Below are 24,948 nucleotides of genomic sequence, written 5' to 3'. Positions count from 1 at the left end.
GGCCGCACAGAGACTCAGATGATCTCTTTTCTTTGCTTTATCTTCTCATCTCAGGAGGGACACAGAGTGAAATGCTCAGCCCTCAAACCCTTGCTTCATAGACAAAAGAAACAGGTCTCAGATAAGGTAGGAGCAGAGTCAAGTAGAATTCACTTATTATGTATCACCGAAAATATATCTGATTAGAAAACAACTAATATAATAAATACAAAATATGTAGGAAAAAAGGAGGAAAGGATCATAGTAAGCAAAAGTAAGGTAAAGACAAAATAAATTAAAAACAACAAGGAAAGGAAGAGATGAGTATTCTCAGTTATACAATACAGCACCTATAAGACCATGAAATATTACCTAATAGAAGAAATAAAGGGATTAATCAAAATAAAGAATCAGTAATAGAAAAATTACAGTAAAATAATTAAATGAATTTATCCCATTTAAATATAGAACTAAGTTTAGACCACTTTGGGAATTCGAATTACAAAACAAATGTAAATATAATAAATCTTGATGAAGAATAAATAATACAGAAGTAAAAGTATAGGAGGAAGGAAGGGGGAGGGAGAGGCATAAGATGAGACGTAATTTCTTTTTAAATAATAAGAAGTCAAGTGATATTGACTAAAACAAATGTATGGCTAAATATAAACCATATAAATATATTTATGTGTGTATACACACATATATATATATACACACACATATATATATAACCATGTAAATATAAACAAATATAGGATTAAACATAATGTATTCAGATCTGAGTTTATGTAATAAATTTAACTGTAGAGGAATCTTTAGGGTAAAATACCTCATGAAGTAAATAAATACCTAAAGTCTTCACATAATCATTAGCAGCTGCAAAGTTCAGTCATCTTTTAAGGTTCACTTTGATTTCTTTATCGTCTGCTTAATTAAGTGTATTTTTAAATTAAAAATAGCATTTATTTATGTATTTATTTATTTAAAATGAACTTAGCATAGCCATATATCATTTAGCATATATATCGATTCTTCTATGTTCTACAGATTCTGGAATGATTGTCCTCTCATGATAACAATGGTTATTTCTGGGGGAAAAAAAAGGTTATTTCTGAATACTGATTTGGGGGCTGATTTTCTACTTCTTTGCATTTTTTTCTACTACTTGAATTATTTACAATGAACATGATTAATAACTACAGATACACACACAATTCTAGTTTTTAATGTTCTACGGTTGTACTGACTCTTCATCTACTAGTTTGTGTTAGAAGCTTTAGCTTAACCCTAAAGCCAGGCTAAGAGACTGGAGGACGACAAGACCTCTCGCCAGGAGAATTCCTGGCCAGCGAGCAGATATTGTGAAGCACTAAGTGCAAAATGTTCTCTGTCCTTCTTACTGATCCATGAAGTAGGCAGTATAAGGGAGACTGGCTCCTTTTTGCTGCTTCAGAGACAAAGGAAATACTACCATTGAATGTAGGACACGTACTGAAGATATAGCACTGGGTATCAGGCTCCAATATAGTGACTCATCTCATCAACCCACCAAGAACTGCAGGCTGTCCATGCAAATACTTCCCTAGTAGAGAGAGGAGTGCTGGGCTATATGGGCTCAGAAGGAAAATGGAGAGAAACAGGTTCTATAGACAAGGTTCCAAAGAACTGCTACAAAAGGGGACTGACTTGAGCTTTCTTCAATAATTCTAATTAGATAAGCATGGCAAAGTCAGAATTTCAGCTTAAGTCTCTGTAAATAGGAGATATATATCTATATATCTATATCTATCTACATATCTATCTATCTATTCATGTTAAATCTTTCCATGCATACATGAGTTGCTAGGGAAAGAAGGTAACATGTGAGACCTGAACATCTTAATACCACAAAATTCTATGTAATTGGATTTCTATAAAATTCTACATAAACATCCCAGGCAATTCTTTTAATATACTCGGCTTCAAAGACTTCCTGCATGCTGAGACATGAAATCTCTTTTCCAGGTTTCTTTTCTGAACTTCAGACCCATATGTTCAACTTCTCACTGGTTATTGTATCCCCAATTCAGCATGTAGAAAAGTCAAACTTCCCCTGTCACAATTTGTTCTTTCTCTTCATTCTACTATTTTTGGAATACCCACTATGTGTCAGGCACGATGGTAGAGGCTGGAAATACAGAGATACACACTATATATCCCTATGTTCAGGTGATTCAGGTTTAATGGAGAAGACTGGGAACTAAACATAAGCACAATGCAGGCACAATGGTAGATAACAGGGTGCTCCGAGACATAGAATCGGGCCATCTGATTCAGGTGTGTGTTGGGGGAGGGAGGGAGATAGCTTAGTGATCAGGAAAGTCATACAGGATAAAATTTGAGCTTGCTCAAAGAATTAGCAGGACAATTCCCGGACAGCTAGGCAATTCCAACATCCGCCACACATCTAGCTACTCCATTCAGCCTGACCCAAACTAGTGGCTGTGGTGTATATCCAGGTCAGCACTGGCCCTGGAAACTGCCTCCCTGGTTACGTCTCTTCCACCAAGGACACACAGCATATTGTTCACTTAGTTTTAGGGCCCTGTTTGTTCAATATTAGAGGCCACTTGGTATCTTGGTAAGAATATCCAGCTTTTTAAGGGAAAAAGACAGCCTAGGTGTTTCTGCTCTTTTGATCGTCTTTGGTAAATCATTCAACTTCTTGGAAACACACCTCTTCATCTGTGAGAGGCTAGTAATTACAATACTGGTGTTTACCTCACGGGAGGGTGTACATATAAAATGAGATGAGAGGTGAAAGCAGGTCTAACATATAAGGAACATTAACCATCTTTGTAAAGTTTTGAGCATGGGAGTATGACTTTGATTCAAATATTATAATGCTGATCTTATAAGGAGGATGTGAAGCTTTTGGAATTTTCTCAAATATATAACTATGAATTTCAATCGAATGCAGTATTTATGACCCTTCTAGCATCTCTGTTTCCAATCCGGCCTAGTCTTCATTCCAACAAGATACTAGCCTTGCACAAGTTATTTATTCTCTTTCAGTTTCCTCTTGGTTAGCATGGAGATAATTAAATGTACCTCAAAGGGATGTTGTGAAGCTCATTTGAAGTCGGGAATAGAAAATACTACGTAGTGATGCTTTCACACGCAGCATTTTAACTGAGGAAAGAGGTCCTTGGGTGAGAACCTAGAGGCGGGGAACTGAGCAAGGGAAAAGGGACTTGGGTGCAGCACAGAGGGAGATACTCCACGCTCTCCGGTGGGAGGCAGTTCGGCGGGAAGAGCGGGCTCCTGGCCCCAGTAGGGGTCGCCGAAGCGCCGCACTGCAGCATCCTGGCGGCGGAGCGCCGCGGCTTCCGCCGGGCTAGGCTCGCGCCCTGCCGCAGTCCCTCCGCCACTAGTGGGAGCGAGCGCGAGGGAGGAGACCCCTGTCCGTCCGCCCATACTTGCAGCTGCTGCCGCCGCTCCCACCCGCGATCGCAGCAGGAAACGCAACCTGCACCCTGGGCTGCGCAGCGTGGGAGGGTTTCGCGGTCCCAGGGACCGATTCTGAACTTGCAGGAGACCGCAGCTCTCCTGGGCCTGGAGAGTGTGAACAGGTGAGTGTCACGCACGTGCCCAGGTGGCTCTTTCGGGGACGACTTTCTGTAGACCCTTCTATGCCTCTGAACCCCTGGCTTCTGGGTTTGTCTTCCTGGTCACTGGATCCCTCCAGGTTGGCTTTGAGGTTCGCTGAGAGGGAGACGTAAGTGCTGGCGCCCAGAGTTTGACAGCTCCCTCGGAGCAGAAACCGAGAATGCCCTTTTGACTTAGGCTGCATTTGTCCTCTAGGTTGAGAGCAAGTGACCTGTAGTCAGTTCTCAGTGAGCTCGGTTATCATTCCAGGATACCTGTTGCTTTGGGAGCAACGCCATAGCCAGGAGTCTTGAACAATTATCCTCGTCGCTGTGGGTGGTTTATTATCAGATGAGGGAGAATTTCTGGTAATGAGACCAGGAAAACTTGATTTCAGAGCTAGAGAAGGAGCGGCCGGGAGAGAATCTCATTCCCACGACCAGACTAGATTCTTTGCTTCCCTAAACAGCTGCACTTCACTTTAATGATAAAGACAGAAGTTAAAAAAAAAACAAACAAAAAAAACTATTACCTTATAAAGATGCTTGCTTTTTTTTTCCCCCAAGAGGAAGTGGAAAGCATGGTCCTTGATAAGTACAGTCTTTGGAATGATTTGTTATGAATAAAACCTTTCTTTAAATAAAAATTAAAAATCAGGTCACTAGTAGTGACCTAAATGTCATGGATCTAACACATTATAAAGTCCTGGAAGGTAGCCACTTTGTTTGTATGCACTTGGCATAAATGTGGAATGAATGAATCAATTAATGCATTAGTAATAACATAAGATTTGGAGGCTAACTTCTTTTTTTTCTTGTTTCTAAGTGTTCTTTTAGTTCCTTTATGTTTAGAAAAAAGTAAATCACCATTTAAATATCTCGGTGTGATTTTAGCTGTAGGAGTGACAGGGACTCAGAAGTTTTTGTGCTAATAAAGCATTGTCCATATACAAAGTGAATGGCAACTTCTAGACTCAGACAGAATATTTCTGCACAACAAAATTAAACCAAATGTATTTTTAAAAGATCCATGTTATGGAAGGCCTTGGTTTATGAATTATTTTGAGGATCAGAAATTTGGCAACAGGTCACTTATTACAAAAATTTGCACATTTATCTTTTTTTTATCTTTTTCACATTTTCATGTGAGAAATAAAATGTTGAAGGATGTAAGTCAGTTTGTATATTCCTCTAAGTAATCTTTCTAAACATGACATAAGAATGACAATAACCAACTTTATCTTTATTAGATTATAAATGAAATAAACAACCCAAACAATTTCACTTTCTTATGTGAAATTCCTATGCCTCTGAGGCCATTTGGGAGTCACTGAAATATTTGACCTAACAAATGTGTTTTTGTTTTTAAAATCACTTTTGATGCTACTTTCACGCAGCATCAATCAGATAATTACTTAGATTTTATGTGCATGGGAATGGACAGTTTTGCATGAAATGACAAATTGTTGTTTATACACTCTCCAGACACTTTCATGGACGATGTTTCAAAGAAATGCTTGCCGTTATTATTTAGAATTTGTATAGTTAATATATCTCCATATATTATGTTTCTGTGAAGCTTCTGTGATGAAGCACTAAACATAGAAGCCTTTTCTTACTGAATGCGTATAAAATGACAAATAAGAAAGTCCTTTTATCTTTAGCCAAAATATGGGATTGGACATATTACAAATGTTACAGCTTCTGGTTTTTGTACTATTAATGATTACTAAGAAGCTTTTTTCATTATTGGGGATGAAGTAAACAATAGCTAATGTTAATGTTGACCTTTACAGCTTTCAGAGGATGGTCTGGCACTATAGAAATCAGCAAATACAAAATTTCTTAGGTACAGATTGGTGGCTTAGATGCATAATGAAGAAAACAATTATGTGTTAATGTCTTTGTAGAAATACTTTTTCAGAAGGATTTTTACTTTTATCCTTCACTCGAGATGCTGTTTTTGAAAATTTGTAGATGACAAAATGCTGGCAGGAGCAGTTTACATGTTAAGGTAACAGATTTGTGTCTCAAAATTATCTTTATAGTCTGGAAAAATGGATGAAATAAAGATTGATATGATTAAGTTTAATAAGGATAAAAGTGAAGTCTTGTACTTAGGTTTAAAACGTTGATTGCAGAAGTTCAGAAAGGGGGGTCTGCAGTTCACGGGGAGGATGTGAGCCTTTATATGAGTGGTCATGCTGTAATACAACCACAGTGCCCAGATAAAGAATAGGGAAAACCTCAGTGAACTTTGTCTGGGTCATTTTGTCAGCTCAAACCCCAGTGGTGAATGCAGTGGGTGCCGTGTTTTTAGAGTGATTAAAATGGCAAGTGCCAGTGGAGAGAGTTGCGTATGGTGAAGAAGGAAGGTGAAGGTCAAAAACCATAAACAAGACCACGTATCCCGTGAGGAACAAGGGAAGATGCCAGCCCTCATTTGCCTAGAAAGTAGAGTCTGGGCTGGGGCAAAGGGTCCTCAGAGCAGCTAGGCTAACTTGAAGGGTTCTGAGTGAAAGAAAAGAAAAAGCTGACTTAATGCTTCTCCCTCCCTCCTCTCTACCGGGAAGTGGTAAATTAGACACAGGATGCTTGTTGGATGGTTGTCTGATCATAAGGAAGGACTCCTGCGACAGCTGGAGGATTTCCTTGATTGACCCCAAGGCTCCTTCCAGTTGTACATCTCCATGTTGGTGTCAATCCTAAAACATCCACCTATATAAAATGTGTTTACACGGTATATAATTTCTGAAAATGTTAGGAAATTCCAATAAACTAATTAGCTTGAAGTTGTCACAAAAAAGGAATCATTTATCTTTTGTGTACCAGGGCATTGTGCCCAGAAAAACATAAAAATATGATGTAGATGTTATATATCAATTGCTGGATTGTGCATATCTGTCACATGAATTGATCATGTGATGTAATGTGAACTGAGATCAAATTTACACCTTGAAATACAAATTCAATTGTATTGCATTGGGGTTAACTAATATGATGTATGTTATTCAGCCCAAAGGGAAATAAAGAATTCCAAATGTGATTCCCCATCACGTGTTTATATATCGGATGTTTACAGACACAGGGTAAATACATGTATTCCCATACTTCAAATATTTATCAATTACTGACCAAAAACAATGCTTTCATAAAAAATCTCTTTCAGGAAGTACTTTAGAAAATGCTATGGTATGTGAAAATATGTTTTAGAACCAAAACAGATGTAAGTTCAAGTCCTGGATCTGTCATTTAATTAGCTGAACAGTTTGCAGTAAATTACTAATAGCCGTCTCACAGAATTGTAGAGAAGATCAAAATGGAAAATGTTGATAAAATTGAATGATGGCTGGCATACAGAAGATGCTTAATAAATATTAATTCCTTTTCCAGACACCTATGAATTGCCAAATCTCCTTTGTTTTAGGATTGCAGATTTACAATGATATGGTGAACCCAAAGGCCGGAACCAAAACAATTTTCTCAGCTCTTTAATTTGAACAATAGTGAATTGTCTGCTAACATCCAGCATGGCTAAAAGTGCAGAGGTCAAACTGGCAATATTTGGAAGAGCAGGCGTGGGCAAGTCAGGTAAGTTGTGTTATGGTTGTTTGAGTGTGTGTGTGTGTATGTGTGTGTGTGTGTGTGTGTGCTACTGCCTCCTGGGATTGGGCAGAAGGGTGGTTGACATTTCTCATATTCTCATGTGTTGTTCTTTTAGATGAAGTCTCTTTCTCTTTATCTAGAACTTTTATTTTGCATAACCAAGTTTTATGTATTCTTGCTTATTTATGATAAAGTATCTCTGTTGATATATACAAGGCAATGGATACATCATAGGTCTTTGTATTCTAAGGAAAGATATTAAACAAACCTCCAAAGAAATCAGATGATGGAGATTTAAAATATATTTGCTCTTTTTTCTATATATGAGATCCTAAAGGGCCAATTTTATATCTCATTCATCTTGATAGACTAAGCAACCAGCTAAGATCAAGCATGTGTCGGGTGTTTAGTAAATACTTGTTGAATGAATATATCTTTACAAGAAACAGAATTGCATTATTGTCCAACACTTCTAAAATTGGGAAGGACTGGTGAAAACTTAGAGTGACCGAGCTAGACAACTATTGCCAAGGCCTCTGGGGTGAATTTAACGACCAAAATCTGGCTCACATTCGTAATTCTCGCTAAGTAATAAAGGCTTTTTTATTCCCCACCTAAGAAAAGGATTGCAGACCTTTAAAATTAAGGGTGAAATGGTGGAAGTGAAGATGTATCTAATCCAATTTGAAAAGTATATCTCCAAATTAAAGAATACTAAAGTCGATATTGCTGCAGTGTGAGGGCAGCAGGGCTTTTCAGATAATGTTGCCTTAATCTCTTACCGGAGGAGAGACCTGTAATTGACTTTGCACGTGGAGCTTTTGGTTCTTAGGAAACGACTCAAGCAGCTATCTAATAGGTGTGTGTGTGTGTGCAGAGAGAAGCCTGTTGGGATCATCCCATACAACAGGTAATCCGCATAATCTTAAATGAGCTCACATGAGCAGATTTTAATTCTGTGATCAACCTCTCTTTCCTGACCTGCTCCCTGCTTTAATTGCAGCAGTAAAACATCCCTATTCTAAATCTTTCTCTTTTCTTTCAATTTTCTCAAGAGTGCTTTTTTCTGCCATCACCCTTTTCTTCTGCTTGCTGCTGGCTCTTGCCTCTGGCAGAAGCCAAGCAAAGAAAATAGTCCGCAAGGTTAAGACACTGCCAGCCTACAAGAGATTGAAGATAGTTAAACTCCTCCCCATTAATCTCCTCAGTGTTTCCTGATAGCGTGAGAACCTAATTTCTGTAGCTGGTGGAATGATCTGGAGAATGAGGAAACTGTTCCAGTGAGCGCAGGATGAAAGCATGAGAGTGTGTGGGAAGGCCTAGGCTGCCAACATGGGCTCATCTAAGTCTTTCGTGAGTGAAGGCTCTAGGCCTGGAGCTGACTGTTTATTATTCATTTATTCATTCATTCAAAACTTACCATAGGCAATAAGGGAAGGGCATTTTTAACCTCAAATTATTTACCAAAACAAATTCCACATGGTTTGAAAAGTTAAAAATTCAATTGAGAGAACCACTTAGCTGTATGTATATCCATCTCTCCCATCTATACTCTCTCAGTGCAAACTGTGTACTTTCTGTCAAGGTTGACCCATCAGCCTGAGCTTTGTCCCCAGTTTCCTTTGTCTTCCCCCAAATTGTTTCAATTATTGTTTCAATACTTCTTCTCATTCTTTACCGACCATTTTTCCTTAAGCATTTCTTTGTCCACTGCTCCATCTTTTTCCTTTTGTCCAAGCATATTGAATGGAGACTCTACCCTTAATGTCTTAACTTTTTTTTTTTTTTATCTCCCATTCATTGCTTAAAATCTTCCATTGCAATCAAGCTACAGAAACTACTTTTGTGAAGGTCACCACTGATCAATAACCAACAAACATAATGAACTTTTCCAAGTTCTGGTCTTCTTAGGCCTCTTGTTACCGTTCAACACAACCACTTATTCTACAAGTCCTTCCTTCCCAGGATCCAAGGACATCCCACTTCTTGGCTTTCCTGCTTCCTCCCCATTGTCCCTAACCAGCAACCTTCATGGGCTCCTCTCCATGAGTCTACCTCTCAAAACCTGGGACTCCCAAGGATCTACATACCGTCCTCTTGTCTTCTTACTTCATATGCTCTCCCTGGGGCTGAAGAGAACACCTGCCCATGAGTACAAATTCTGCTGACCTTGGTTTTATTTTACGTAAAATGCAAAAGCTGAACTTGTTCACTAAGGTCCTTGCTAACTCTAAAATTCTATGAGTCTTGATTAATACAGACTTGGAATTCTTTGGACTGATTTTTCTAACTACCTTTTATCCATCCTACCATTTGTATTTATTTTCATTTAGGTGAAATGACAATGACAGATTACACGCCTTTAAACAATTGCCTTTTGTCTGTCATGTATACACAGATCGTGTTTTCCTATTTCAACATTAGACTATTCTCCTGAGACCTTGTAACCACACCTCACATTTAAAAGTCTGACTATCAGTTTGATTTACCCATGGGAGACAATTCTGAGACCTGTACCCATAGTTCAGTAAAGACAACCACAGAGTACTTCATAGCTATCAACTTTGAAACCAGACTGTAGCAAGACTGAATTCATGTTTATTCTAATTCTTTGTTAATATGGATATATGATGTCTCTGCCTAGTCATTGTACCACACTTATTGCACAGATAAATCATATTAGTATCTTTTGTTTTTTTAAGTCTGCAAGAAATTAAATCTGCTGGAATGTAACTGCAGCTCCTCTCTTACTTATATGCTTCCCCCAAAATGGACATGATCTTTGCATGGACTCAATCTGTTGCTCTCCAAATACCCAGCATTCAAAGTATTCCTCGAGAAGCCAGATTGAGATCTTGGAGTGACAGAAGCCGAGTGTCTCTGATTTAACTTGGGTCCATGTGAATTGCATTAGAGGTCTTAAGTCTCACCTGTTTCATCCACTTTGTCCACACTCAATACCAAGTTGGAATTTGGGGTAAATAAGACCATATTGTCCATTTGCTAACAGAAAGCAGTAGAGCCTAGAGTCGAAAGAATGAGCTGTTTGATTTGACTCCCAAATCTACACTTATTAGCTGTGTGAACTTGGCAAGGTTCTTAACTTCTCATTTCTTCATAAGAAGGATATAATAGTGCCTGTCTCAAAGAGTTGTTGTTAGGATTGAATAAGTCATTGCATGCAAGTTTACTAGAACAGCACCTGGTACATAGTATGTGCTCCAGAATTAGATTATATTATAATTTTTTTTGACTTATGCTCATTTTAATGTATAAGTTATTTATTTTATGTTATTCATTTATAAGTTATTAATCAAAGATATATTTACATTCATATGGGTATTTTGGTTTTTAGTAAAATTCAGAAAGTTCATAAGACAAAAATTCTCTATTGCTACTCAGCACACCCAAAACACACACACACACACACACACACACACACACACACTTTCTCTGTTTTTCTCTCTTAAATCAGCTGGTTAATGTCAATTACAACTTGACCACTAATGATCATAAAACTTTCCGTGGCTTATATCTTGAAAATCTTGGAAAACAGCCAGAAATATGTTAGTGGCATCAGTAAATTAACACCCTTAAATTTAAAGTGCTTCTGGTATGTAGTAGACAGCTTCCTAAGCCCGGGTAATAGATAGGTCCTCTATGTTTAAAACAGAATTTAACGTTAACCAGCACTTTTTGTTTGACGGGTTGACCACAGAAGTGACATTGCAGGCAAAATTTAATAATGTGTCTATTACTAAGAAACACTGATAAAACATGTGAGGTGTGTGTGTGTGTATGTGTGCGTGTGAGCGTGTGCGTGCCTGAGCACACACATGGCAGAATTTAGATGGTCTTTTGTATTGGGAAGATTCTTTTTCCTTCTGTCTAATTTTACCTCGCGTTTCCGTCTTACACTGAGCTTGCTTGCTGGCTTAGGGAACTTTCTGGCTTCGTCTGGTGGGTATGCTGCTGCAAAGTACAGAATAACTGTTTCCCAGCCCGTTCCATCTTCTCTTGCCCCAGCAGGGCAAACACTTACCTTCGCTGACTAAGAGAAAAGTCCTAATCACATGGCATGTAGGACGTAGATTTCTGTACTTCTGTGCGTCAGCTACACTTTGATAGGCTCCAAGTAATTAAAGCAATAAAACCTGCCGTAAATCCGAGAATGCACACCACATTTATTTAAATGCTTCCTGTATTCATATTATTAAGATTTATAGTGAGTGTAGGAGGGGCTGAGAGAAAAACAACTGAAATTTTAAATTTAGTTTCACAATTGACATTGTCATTTTAGAACTGAAATATTGTGTGCCATAGTGAAATATATTTCTTGAAAGGGCTAGCCTTTCTCAAAGTTAATTGAGTAATGCTATCCTCTAATTCAAAAGTCAATTGATGCAGTCATCCATGAAGGCTTACATTCATAGATTCAGATTGCATACCTAGAAATTAGGTGCCAAACACAAACAAATTGTGATACTTTTTCCCTTCCCACAAAGAGAAGTGATTTACCTTTTCCTCCCTTTTTTGTCTTTACCTGCTCACTCGCTTCCTCTCTCTCTCTCTCTCTCTCTCTCTCTCTCTCTCTCTCTCTTTCTCTTTCTCTCAATTATAAAAAGTTTTTAAAAGGATTTCATCTTATTTTCAAGTAGAACAGGGACACTGTAGATTTTCAATATGACTTTTCCAATGAACATCAAATGCTGCTTTAACATATACATGTATTTTATGGTTGGGGTATGTTTATGAGATCTCATATATTCTCATATATATTAAATAAAAACAATATCAATAACCTCTTAGATACATTAGTTTCCTTATGTTATTAAAACTAACCTTTGTATTTTAGAATTTTTCTTCTACTTAAGTAGCTATAAACCAGTTAGTTCCCTTCACTTACACTTAGTGCTGTAGTATGATATTTCTTGGACATCGTTTTCAAGGTACTTCTAAAACAAGAGGAGAAAGGTCTAGGGTAATTGGGGCATGTAAGCATCTCATTACAATCGTGTAGTTATTTTGCATCCTTTATTAATAATATAAAATGTATGCAAAATTTAATATCAATGCATAATATATCTATGTTTGTTTGAATATAGAAACTATTTCCCCCTAAACCAGGGACTAAAATGCACTCTTCAGGAAGAGGTGCAGGTTGGTCTGTAACTTCAGTAACACCTGGGCTTCAGGTCCAGTTTGGGGACCACGAGCCCAGGAAACAGCCTCACCTGCATTTGAGAACTGGCAGCAGTCCCTGTGCTTTTACTGCTTATGGTCCAATCAAGTGCTTGGTCATCCTTGTTCTAAGATGATATGATCCTAATGCTAAATTAAAAACAAATAATAAACTGTCTAGGTAAGAAAAGGGACAGACTGTATTTCAGGTGGGGGCAGAATTTCCACAGCTCCTGAAAACGTTTGTGTGTGTTTGTGTGTGTGTGTGTGTGTGTGTGTGTGTGTGTGTGTGTATGTGTATGAAGAAGCCTTTCCTAGGTACTTGTTGAAATTGAAGGATTACCAGAAATGAGGCCCTTTAGTTCCTCGTATAGTTGATGGTTAGAGGGATAATTATTTTCTAAAAGATTGGGCCGAAGGAGGAAGGTGGCATTGAAACAAGTTTGGATGGGGCTAGAAAAATAGCCATTCTGTTGTCATAAAGTATGGTGATATGGTTACCTGTGGCTTTTGAGCGTTTATACCTTTCTTAACCTGCAAAGATACAAAAACAAAAATAGACAAACAGCGTAGGTGAGTTGATTTTCATTGTTTCTTCCACCCCAAAAAGAAGAAAAGAGTATTTTCCAATTGCTATCGACATGTGTAAAAGTCAGACCTTAGTGCAAAGCCTAAGTTACACTGACCTTTCTTGCATGCCCAGGAAGCAAATCAAAGGTGAGGAATGGTGCTTATATGGGCTTAGAAAAAGAAAAGGAAAGGAGGGAAAAGAAAAAATTAAAATCATCAAAATCAGTTGTTCATTGGTGGATAGTTCAACACTTTGTAGGTTGGCAATGACCAATTCTTAGGCTGTTCTCAAGAAAAATAAAATTAGGGAGGAAACAATACTGGAAAACAAAACAAAACAAAATCACAAACTGTTTTCAAAGCCAAAATAACATATCTCTGTCTCTGCTTTTTTCTATTGGAATATATTATTAAAATTCAGTTGCCCTTTATTGTTAACTGATGACTAATTTATTCATTGAAATATTTTCCTGTAGTTATCAGTCGTCATTCAGTTCCATTTTGATTTTGACTTGTTTTCTTGGCAACTGACAAGGACTAACATTGAGAGAAGAAAGCAAATTGTAAATCATCCTTGTAATTCCCCTTTTTATTCCTGGTATTTCTCCAACTTATGGGTTTGGGGAAATCAGCCAAATTTTCAAGGTGGTACTGGCCTTGAAGCCAAAATTCCAGTACAAACGCATCTCTGTTGCTACAGCTGCCTTTGAAAATTGATGTGGTTTCAGAAAAACAGCCATAATTCCTTCCATCCCATTAAAAATGAAAGTAGTTATATTATAAAGAAAAGGCAATCTGAAGCAGGTAATTTCAGCATGGAATTAGCAAATATGTTAAACTAATATACACACACATATATAAGAGAAATCCTTACCAGCGTCGTCGTGCCACAGCCAAGTCTGGAGTCTTGGTTTGTGATTGTGAAGGCGCTTGCAACTCTACTCCTAAATGTTTCACTTTGTATTACTCCATTCTTTTCCACATCCTTTCAAACACCTTACATTAGGAAATGAGAATTATAATTTTATCTGAACCTTATAAAACTGATGAATGTTTTTATGAAAAAAAAAATTTCCCGTAATCAATAAATAACCAGTTTCTTAGCAGTACTCAGTATGTTGCTGTTCAACAGCTAAGAGTCTCAGCAACCTGTATATATAAGAAAGTGCTCCTGCAATGTAGTATTCCACTTCTTATAGGTTTGGATCAAGTATAAGGAAGCTGCTGAATCATTTTCTGCTTAAGAATCCATTTCTTGTTAAAACCAAAAAAGAATATGCTGTGCTATGTCCTGTCAATACGATGGGACAATTTAAAAAATGTACCCATTGCACTAACTGGAAGATTTGGGGTTAAAACTTAAGCCTCCTCCCGATCAGGACTCTTTGTATTCATCTGCCAAATGATACACTCATTTGCTTATTTATTTATTCATTTATTTACACAGGTGCTGATAGGATAGGCTTTGAAGGTACTTTGAAAAATTACAAGAGTGATACAAATGTGGTCTTAATACTCTGATGTTCTTGTTGTTGAAATCCATGCAGTTCTCCCCTGTGTTCCTTAGCATGTCTGTTTGGAAAAGCAGTGTGGGGGGTTCTCTGGCTGTGCATCGCTGGAGGCCAGAGCGACACGCTCAGTCCAGCAGTTGCTGGTAGCGTTCCTCCCCCGAGTACATCACATTGCAGACTTCATGGAGGTTTTTGTTTCTATGCTTTGTAATGTGCCCTTTCAAACATGGGAAATGAATAGCTATTGAGTGGGGTTTTTTCTTTTCTTTTCTTTTCTTTTTTTTAAGATCAGTAGGTAAGAGGGGAGGTGAGTTGAGAAAAATAATTTAGTCTTCTGCCTTATTGGAGAAGGAAGTATGACATGTTACACAATGTTTTAATAATCAAATCTTACCCTTATTAAAAAAAATAATAATTTAAACACTTAGATATTTTCGATAGAAAAATTTCTCAAATAATACACGTATCTGTATATTTATTTCCCTATCATCTTAAAATATGTTCTTATTTATTCATTCAATTATTCATTCGACAAGTATCTGTTGAGCACCAATGTGGTGTTCTAGAATAGTTTGCACATGGTACAGAATACATTCCAAAAAGGCAGAGCAGTGGCTGCTGAATCATTTTCTGCTTAAGAATTCATTTCTTGTTGTAATCAAAAAAGAATATGCTGTACTATATCCTGTTAGATCTCTGGAGCCTCACACAGTATTTGACACAGACTGGGTCCTCAATAAAACAAATACATTGTTAGACTATGTGGCCTATACATGCTCTATAATTTTAGTAAGAGGTATATATTTTAAATGGACTCCCTATTATAACCAAAGTGGTTTCCTGGCCTGCACCTGAATATCTGTAGTGACAGGAACTCACCATGACTGGAATAGATACATCCTTGTATGAGTCACAATCCTCCAGGGAAACAGAATCAATAGGACACACACGTGTTCGTTCTATCTATCTATCTATCTATCTATCTATCTATCTATCTATCATCTATCTACCTACCTACCTACCGTGTTTCTCCAAAAATAAGACCTAGCTGGACAATCAGCTCTAATGCGTCTTTTGGAGCAAAAATTAATATAAGACCCGGTATTATATTATATTATATTATATTAGACTGGGTCTTATATTAATTTTTGCTCCAAAAGACTCATTAGAGCTGATTGTCCAGCTAGGTCTTATTTTGGGGGAAACACGGTACCCATCTACCTATCTATCTGGGCTGGCAAGACCGAAATCTGTAGAGCTGGCTGGCAGACTGGAAACTTAGGCAGGAGTTAATGTTGCAATCTTATGGCAGAATTTCTTTCACTCTGGGAAACTTCAGTTTTTGTACTAAAGGCCTTCCAGTAATTGGATGAGTTCCACCCACATTATTAAGGCTAATCTCCTTTACTTAATGTCAACTGATTGTAGATGTTAACCGCATTTACAAAATACCTTCACAGTAACCCCTACATTAATGTTTGATTAAATAACTGGGTACTATAGCCCAGCCAAATTGGCTCATAAAACCATTGCAACAACTCTTTCTGTTTGTTGCTTTACCTTCATTGGAACCAAAAGCTGTTCATTAGTTTCTACTCGTTGACTTTAAGTTTAACCCCTTAGAGTTACATAGAGCACTTTAAATTTCTCTTTCTTATGACAGCCCTTAACATATTTGAAGCTAGCTAACTGACATGGCTCAACTCATGCCTGAGTTTCTGCTTCCATAGTCTGTCTAGTTAACCACAGTCACTTACCTTGCCCTGCAGAGACCATGGTTTCTGGTCATAGCACCATCCCTTCTGTTCATTCTTCCCATGTACTCCAGAAATGTCCGCATTCATTTCCACACCCCACTCCAGTATGGGGTGTGGAAATGAATGCGGACATTTCCTATGTGGGAACAGACTAGGTCAGCGCACAACTGTGGTTTCGCTATTGGATGCTGTGCTTCTGCTAAGACAACCTAAGACCACTGTTGCTTTCAGGGTGACAGTGGATGATGCAGTGTTGGCTGCTGGGGAGTTTACTGCCAATGAAGTCTTTTTTTTTTTTTTTAAATATGTGCTGTTGCTGAGTCAAATCTTCCCAAACTTGTACCTGAATAGGTGTATGTTTAACCCAGGTGCAGAAGTTTATTTTCAGCCTCTTAGATTTCCTCTATCCTTTTGGCCTGTCAGGAGCCTCTTGGATCCAGCTCAGGTCCCTTCCCTACTTTCTGTCATCTAGAAATATGTGAGTTTGGGAGCATTACAGGCCCTTACTGCTCTTATTGAATCATAGAATATTCCACGTTGGTATTATTTAGCTCACTGAAATGATGAAGAATCCCAGTGAGGTTTTTTTGCATAATAAAAAGTTAGTAAAGAAAAACAAGGGTCTTTGGCTCTTGGTGTCGGGGCATTCATATCCTATCACATTACTTCCATGTTCATTACACAAGTTCTGTTTAGATTTTCCATGAAAAGGGTCATCCGGGAGGAAGGCTCACAGTTATAATCCCTTGTTTAATATTTTATTTAACATTTGTTGTTGCTGTCTCACATTCTTGTCTTAGGGCTCAAGGTACATTGCTATATAAAGTGTATAATAGTGGTCAGCGTTTGCTGGTCCGAATATCTATTGTGTTCCGAAAGTCATTTTCCAGAGACTCATTGCGAGACATGTATGTACACTTCTGTATCAAAGTGGCTGAATTTATGTGATTTGGAACTGTTGCTGCAAATCAGAGCTGAGTGCAGGAAAGGGTTTTCTTCACTGGTTTATATTGTTAGATATCCAACTTTAGCCTGCCTCAGAATCACATGGAAGGCTTGTTAAACTCTATGTGTCAGGACCTGATCCCGAGAGGTTCTGATTCTGTTGGCCTGTAGAAGGGCCAGAGAATTTGTATTTCTAACAAGTTCCCAGATGATGCCGATGAACCACATTTTGGGAACACTTGTGTTAAGTCTGCTAAATACTCAATGTCCACTGGAAATTAAGTGGTTCGGCTTTGAAAAAGCATATAACTTTTTGTGAGCCTCATGTAATAAACATTGAGTACTAGGCACGGTCATGGGTATTGGCGATGAGTGAAAACAAAACAGACAAGCTCTCTACCTCTATGAAGCTAATATTCTAGTGGGAGTAGGCTAAATGAGCCAAAACTAATTCTGTGGGGCAGAGCAAATGGTAGGCTTTTCTATGGTTCCATAAGACTAGAATTTTTCATTCACATCATAGTAGGGTAAGTTTTGTTTAAAACCAAAAAAAAGGTGTAAGCCTCAACAACTGTGACATGCTCAGCACTGGTTTTAAGACGATACTTGGAGCTATTTGGCAATAGTGAGGGTGAGTTGGGCTAAACTGCAGTGTTAAGTGTCTGAGGGTTAAACATATAGTCCAAGACCATGGTACCAAATTTTCTACTGAGAGAAGCTAAGTAACCCACATAGGAACTGCACCCATAACCTTCAGCTTAATAACACCAAGCTCTATCCAGTTAAGGCTAATGTAAAACCAAATTAAACTAGGATAGTTGTTCTTTCTCCAACATTTGGAAAACATGATTTTAAATTGCTCTTTGACAGTGTCATTTATAAAACTTATGCAATGGTTTGTAGACAGAACTGCACTATTAAGAAGAGTTCGTAAGTTTCCACTGTTTGGGGTAGAAAGATAACAACTTTCTCTCAAAGATGCATTTCCCTTTCTTTTAAAAAGTATTTTTAAATATTCTCTTTTGTTGTATGCCATTGGGCAGTAGTTGAAGAGGTGAAGTCAAAATAAAACAAGTAAGAATAAAATACTGTGAATATGTACCCGTCTGAAAAGTATTTGACTTCTTTTGGCATTGTAAACCCCATACATTATGACTGACCTAACAGCTGAGCCAGCCTTCTAGTCATTTGGCAATACATGTTGAGTTAGATGTTTTAAAGGAAGATTCAGTTACACATGGTAGCATGAGTAATGGTTATCTGTTCCAATGCCTGGGACTATTTTTCCATTCAAATATTTTATATCTTGAATCTGTTTTACTAGCAGTGTTCCAAAAGAGGTGAAATCAGGAACACAGTCACTATGCATTTAAATCCTTGAGTCCCCAAATTTAACCCATTAGTTGTTATGTCTCCCACTTATTGATTTACAAATTTCATTAATTATGAAATTCCCCGCATGTTCCCAACTCTTCCACCCTCTCCATCCTCCCATCAAAGGCCCAATACAATGTCGATATTTGTGGGATACGTCCAGAGAACTATATGATTGTCCTTGTTTTCAGGGACCTTATAATGTTTGGCCAGGCATGTATGACTTAGAAATTAGGTAGTGATAGTTTTTGTTCCAGTAGAATGGTTGATTTTTACGAATTTTTATCTCGAAATATTTTTTAAAAATTGTCAGAGTTGCGAGAACAGTACAGAGAGTCCTTTCATACCCTGCACCTAGCTTCCCCCAATGACAACATCTTACATAACCACAACACATTATCAAAACCAGGAAATTCACATGGACACAACGACAATTATATGGCATGAATGCAACTAAGCTGCAGATCTCAGAATGATTCATTTTTTATTCAATTCAGGCCCAGGGCCCATTTGAAAAGATATTTGGGGGAGGGATACAGAAGGCGAGCCTTCAAAGAAGGATTGGCTCGTCATGAGTTTTCAGAAGCTGAAATCTAAGAAGCTACTCAGTATTAGTCATTTCTATGTTGAGGTATGTGCAATTTAGCATTTTAGATCGTACCTCAGACAAAGTTCTAGCAATCGTTCAGGCCTTAAATGCTATCGGAATTGATGAGAGGAAGAGAAATCCGTGGGAAATACTTGGGGAGGCCTTGAAAGAGACAGTGAAACGAACATACTGTAAGTTCAGTGGGATTGTTATGGTGAGGAGCAGAACAACTTTCCCTCTTATTTTTTATCTTTCAAAATTCTGACGTTTTCTTCATACCAATTCACATGTGTCATTACTGTTGGAATTAGAAGAGGAGAAAGGACAGCGAAGTGATAAAAGCAAGGAATAAGAACTATATGATGGTTAGGAAGGGAGGCGAGCTTTCGGCATCTTGCTGATTCATTCACAGCAAAGGCCCTTTTAAAGCTTCCCAGAATTAGCTCATTACTCCTCATTTTCCTTCAGTGGCAGGTTGCATGGGTTTGGAGTCCAGTCTGACAGACCGTTTAATTAACTGTGTGCATGGCCAGCTCACTTAGCTTCAGCGCACTAGAGCTTCCTCTTCAGTAGAATGCAGATGATAATAGCCATCTTACACTAGGGCTTTTGTGCACCAAAACCAAATGATGTATAATACAATCAGCAATCAAAATAAATAGCTAATGCTTATATCATTGACTGTAAGCCAACAACTCTTACAGGACTTGACACGTATGAATTCATATAATCATCACAACCAATAAATCTGACTGTATTATTATCCCTTCATTACAGATGAAGAGTTTGAGGTCCAGAGGAGGAAGTAAGTAACTTGCCCAGAGTCTGACAGGTAGTGATGGGATTCTGGCAGAGCTAGGATTGAAAGCCAGGCAGGTTGCCTCTGGTGTCTGTGTTTTTATCCACAGTACTCAGAAAATCTCTAACAAAATCCCATGCACAACTGTAGGTGCTCAACAAATGTTTTCTTCCCCTCTCCCTCTCTTGTCTTCTCTTTCTTGTTACTTAGGGACATTCATTTAGATTAATCGATAACTATGAAAAGTACTTTACTTCACTTGAACCGTTACTAGAGAAAAGTGAGGAACCAGAGGAACCGGCAATTAAACTACGAAGAGATCTTAGAGCCTCATATTACATTTTTATTCAATTCAGTTTTAAAGTAATATTTCTATTCCAAATTCTGCCTATGATTTCATTCTAAAAACTCTTATTTGGCTTTTGAGACCCAGTAGTATGTGATGGAGGTTGTAAGAGAGGAGGACGGGAATTATAAAGGAAGATGGAAGAACTTAACATTTAATATGTGAAAAATGTGAAGTGTGTTAAACATCCTCAGCGGAAAGGGAGGATACATTGATAATTTGACCTGGAAGAGGCCCAAAAGCAAAACTCAGAAGCTTTTAAAAATAGGAACATCCTAGCATGTCAACATTTAGGAAAATATATAGTCAAGTCAAAAATTTTAAATGATGATACGTGTTAAAACTATTGGATTACAGAGATTTCCTTCATTATTTATGATAATAGGAGGGTGTTTTTTTTCTTTACTGAAATACAAGATGTTCTTGTGAACCAAAGAATCAGGCTTCTACATAGGGCAAAATGCCAGAAGGCTTCAAACATGTTATGAGAGCAGATTGGGTAGGATTGGGTCCCATCAGATAAGTAGAGATCTTTTATCTGCCATGAATAATTCATGATTAATTATTGCTGGAGACTTCTAGGTCAATAAATATTGTTAAAGCCTATGATACTTCTCATAAATGCAAGGGGCCACTGTCATCTTGGTTGATGACTGCTTTTGATTCCATAATTCAATATTCAAAATTACATTATGGTGGTGCCATTTTAGACAAATAATTGTCATAAACAGACTTCATGGCAAAATGGACTTCATGGCATATACTTTTTTCATGTCATTTTTTCGGATTCAGTAAAAAGAAGGTTTTTGTTCCGTACAAATTAAGAAATTCCTCAAACCAACCATCACGAGGAAACATGAGCCTTTGTAAAAGTGTTTAATTGAAGGTATCATGAAACAAGAGTTTCAAATGATCTCTTATTTATGCAATGTAGCATTGCCATAGTTAGCAAGTAAACACTTTTATCTTACCTGGTCACTTACAGTAAATTCATTATAGTCTACAAAATACCATTGTCTGTCTGCTCAGCCAAGTTTGTTGTAGGTCCTGTACACCTTGTGCCGCGTTCCAGTGTCATTCACACTGTTGGTAGGTTTTACTTCTAACATGTCCGGGTTTCAATGACCCAAAATTTCTTGTAAAGTAATTTTATTACAGTGAAGGGGTTTCATTTTATTGAGGCACAAATGCAAACAAAAAAGAAAGAAATTGCCAGGAAATATCGAGTTCATTTTGGAATGCTTTTTCTATGAAGATAAAAGGAGAAACAAACTGAATTTCTCAAGCTCACATTTTAAAGATATGGGACAAGCCATTAGATTAAATTAGATACGTTTCAAATCTCCACTGTTACTCAATGAATGTGCGTGCGTGCATGCATGTGTGCATGTTGGCTAAGAGTGCTACTCCAGAAAATCAGAACCTGCACCAACTATGAATAGTAGTGTCTTCTGTAGTTTAAACCTATGGAAACTGTTGTGATATTAGTGGGCTTACTAGTTAGTTTCTGTATAGACTCACATTTAGCTTTTTCTCCATACGTGGCAAACACTAATTTAGAATATAGGAATATAAGAAAAACATGTGACTAAGAGTCGAGAATTGCAGTAAGAATGAGAAGATTGAAATGGCACCTAGTAGATAATGATGGGGCAGGCAGGAAAAAAAAAAAGCACTTATGGTCTTTTCAATAAAACATGCCTCAGAATGCCATCACCACAAGGAAACATTTGGTTAAAATGTGTCCACTATGGAAGCAACAGCAATTGCATTATTTCTAAACATTTGCGGTGGAATAATCCTACCTTATGTTGCCACCCAAGACTTTACTCATACCTGATTTAATACGGTAGATAATGAGATTCAGGAGTGTTGAGCTGAGGAGGTCTAGAGAGATTTTGCACTTTGAGTAGATACTATCATGGGTTGAGAATACTGAGGACCTTAGAATGGCATGAGTGTATTTGCATGTGGAATTCCCTTTGGTGGCCAGAGAGAGGAATGGGAGAGGCAGAATAAACTGCTCCAAATGTGTTCATGTGCTAATCTCCAGAACCTGTGAATATGTTACCTCACATGACGAAAGAGACTTTGCAGGTTTCATTGAAGGTAGGAACCTTGAGACGGGGAGAGTTTCCTAGAGTCTCCAGGTGAGCCCAACCTAATCACCTGATTCCCTAACAGTGAAGGACCTTTCCAGGGGAGGTCAGAGTCTGAGGTCAGGGGGAGATGCGACAAGAAGGAATAGTCACAGAGATGTAATGTTGCTGGCTTTGAGGATACAGGAGGAAACATTAACCAGGAATTGTGAGTGGATTCTTGAAAGTGGAAGAGGCAGGTAAATGGATTCTCCTCTACAGCCTCCCAAGAGGCCCTGACGACCTGTGTCAGACTTCTTACCTGCAGACGTGTAAGTGGTAAACTTGTGTTGTTTTAGGGCACCAGATTTGTGATAGTTTGGATTCTTATGCATGAAAATTGAGTGTAGCTCTCAGAAGCTTTGATTTCATATAGTAAGAGACTGCTGAGAATCAATATGTTCTTTCACAGAATAAGGTCTCTGAATCTGTGCATACATTTTCCCTCTTCCCATGAATTTCAAAATATCCTGTGAAAACTCAGGAATGGAGTCCAAATCAGACTTGGGGAAGACCAAATGAATGGAGATAACCAACACCCTGAAGAGTCATAGCTAGTCAGTTTCCAAGTCTAGTTGATCACACTGAGTGATCCCTTGAGTCAGACGTGGCCTGAGTGGACTTGAATCCTGCACCTCTTTTGGCAAAGAAGGTGCCTTTGATAACCGTGCATGTAGGAGAGGAGGCTACTAAAAGTAGATCAAGCCATACAGATTTAGCAGTGGACAGACACATGCTCACTAAGAGAGATGATAGGAAAATGGAGAGCAAAGAAAACAAAGCCAGATTTTGTGAACTAACGAGAACTGAGGCACCCGATGTGGAGCAGCCAGGCCAAGTGACAACCTCGTGGACAAAGTAGCTTGCGATCTTTAGACATCTTTGCTTTCTGGGGTCTTTGGCTCACCTGGCCATTCTGAGGGGACAGACCTAAAGGAAGCAAAGCTGATGACACAGGGTGAAAGACTCAGGCTCCTTGATGAAAGGAGCGTAGTATCTGAGACAAGCTAATTGGTATCCCTAGGCAGTACAGAGCAGTCTGCCCTTCTTTCTCTCTGCACTGTCTAACCCGTGCGTGCACACACTGAAGATAGGTGGCTACAGACATCTGTTCTGCTTCAATCTGCGTAGTCAGGAATTTATAAAGCAGAGGCCTCACATTCCTAAGGTAACTTAAATTAGCTTCTGATATTCTGTTCTCTAGGTTTGATGGCCCATACACAGCAAGTAACAAAAATAGTTTACTTTATATAACACCAGGCACTTTGCAAAGTATTTTATTTATCATATCTTATTTAAATAGCTCACCTTGACACAATAAATTAGGTCTTATTATAATTTTTCTCTTACAAATAAAGAAGTTGAGGCTCAGAGAGGTTTAACAACTTGCCCAAAGCATACATGCAATAAATAGCAGAGCCAGTACTGGAACCCAGCTGTTCTAACTCCAATGCTACCTCTTTCCAGTTTCTGGCCCTGCTCATACTATACCAAGCAAGATTAATAGCTCAATCACAGCACTCAGGTAACAAGCAAAAAACACAAATGTCTCCCAATTGTTTCACATTGAACTGTTTGTAATTCATGAGATTCTCATTAATATCTAGAAGAGACTGCATTTCGGGATACCTGCTAATGACAATAACAACTTTGTAGCCCAGTAGCCAGAATTCTTGGATTCAAATGCTGCTATAGTGCTTCCTGGATACACTAGAATGTAAGCTACAGAATGCAGACATTTTTATGTGTTTTGATCAGTGTAGTAGCCCCAGCATTCAGACTAGTGTTTGACACATTTTAGGTGCTCAGTAAATATTTAGAAAGTGAAAGACTGCCTCAGTTGTCATTGTAAGTATTACGTGGAATAATCCATGAACGTACTTAGAACACTGCCGGACAACCAATAAATGCTTCGTGTTAGTGGTTGTTTTATACATGCGATTGAAGCCCTTGATCTGTGATTGGAGAGGCTTGTGGTCCCTTGAGATGCCAAAGATGAGGAGGTTTGATTAGAACGATTCTCTCTCATTCTTGGCCTTTCTCATTTCTCTTCTCATTCTCACCTAGGACTGTTTCGTTTCAGTGGCAGCAATTAAGAAGGATTACACAGTATTTATAAAATATAAACTGTACTTTGAATGCTTAAGAATAGCCTTTCCTCTCTAGCATAATTATGTATGAAATACCTTTCTCTGAATGAATTACAGATAATAATTGGGGAATTGACACTTCTAAAGGTCTTTAAAAACAATTTCTCACCTCAGAGAAGTGGTATGGGTTTTGTTTTCAGTGTAAACTAAACGCTCACCAGTGATCAACAGCTTTTCCTGCATTCATGCATTTACTTAAGTGGACTGTTAGCATATTTTTGGTGCGAGGTCCACAGTCTTAGAAGCAGAGGAATCCCAATTGACCTTTACACCAGGGCTTTAAACTTGAACACAGTCGCTAATATGAAGCCCATGCTTCGGATTGCCTCTGCTTGAGAAATACTTCTTCAGGGAAAAAGAATAAGACAAGGTGT

At 38.1% G+C, this 24,948-nt stretch overlaps 1 protein-coding gene across 1 annotated transcript in view; it reads left to right on the top strand.

Moving 5' to 3' along the window:
- The first annotated feature begins 3,381 nt into the window (after positions 1–3,381).
- The window catches only part of RERG (RAS like estrogen regulated growth inhibitor), a 96,553-nt gene continuing 74,986 nt past the window's right edge, over positions 3,382–24,948 (top strand). Inside the window, exons 1-2 of the mRNA XM_033116081.1 lie at positions 3,382–3,593; positions 7,036–7,199. Of these exons, the coding sequence (XP_032971972.1) occupies positions 7,139–7,199 (61 nt within the window). The 5' untranslated portion in view covers positions 3,382–3,593; positions 7,036–7,138. The remainder of the gene's footprint in view (positions 3,594–7,035; positions 7,200–24,948) is intronic.

Source organism: Rhinolophus ferrumequinum, chromosome 10 (assembly GCF_004115265.2).
Source record: "Rhinolophus ferrumequinum isolate MPI-CBG mRhiFer1 chromosome 10, mRhiFer1_v1.p, whole genome shotgun sequence".
Lineage (NCBI taxonomy): Eukaryota > Metazoa > Chordata > Mammalia > Chiroptera > Rhinolophidae > Rhinolophus > Rhinolophus ferrumequinum.
Note: the sequence above shows the minus strand (reverse complement) of the source record. Positions and strands in the feature narration are given on the sequence as shown.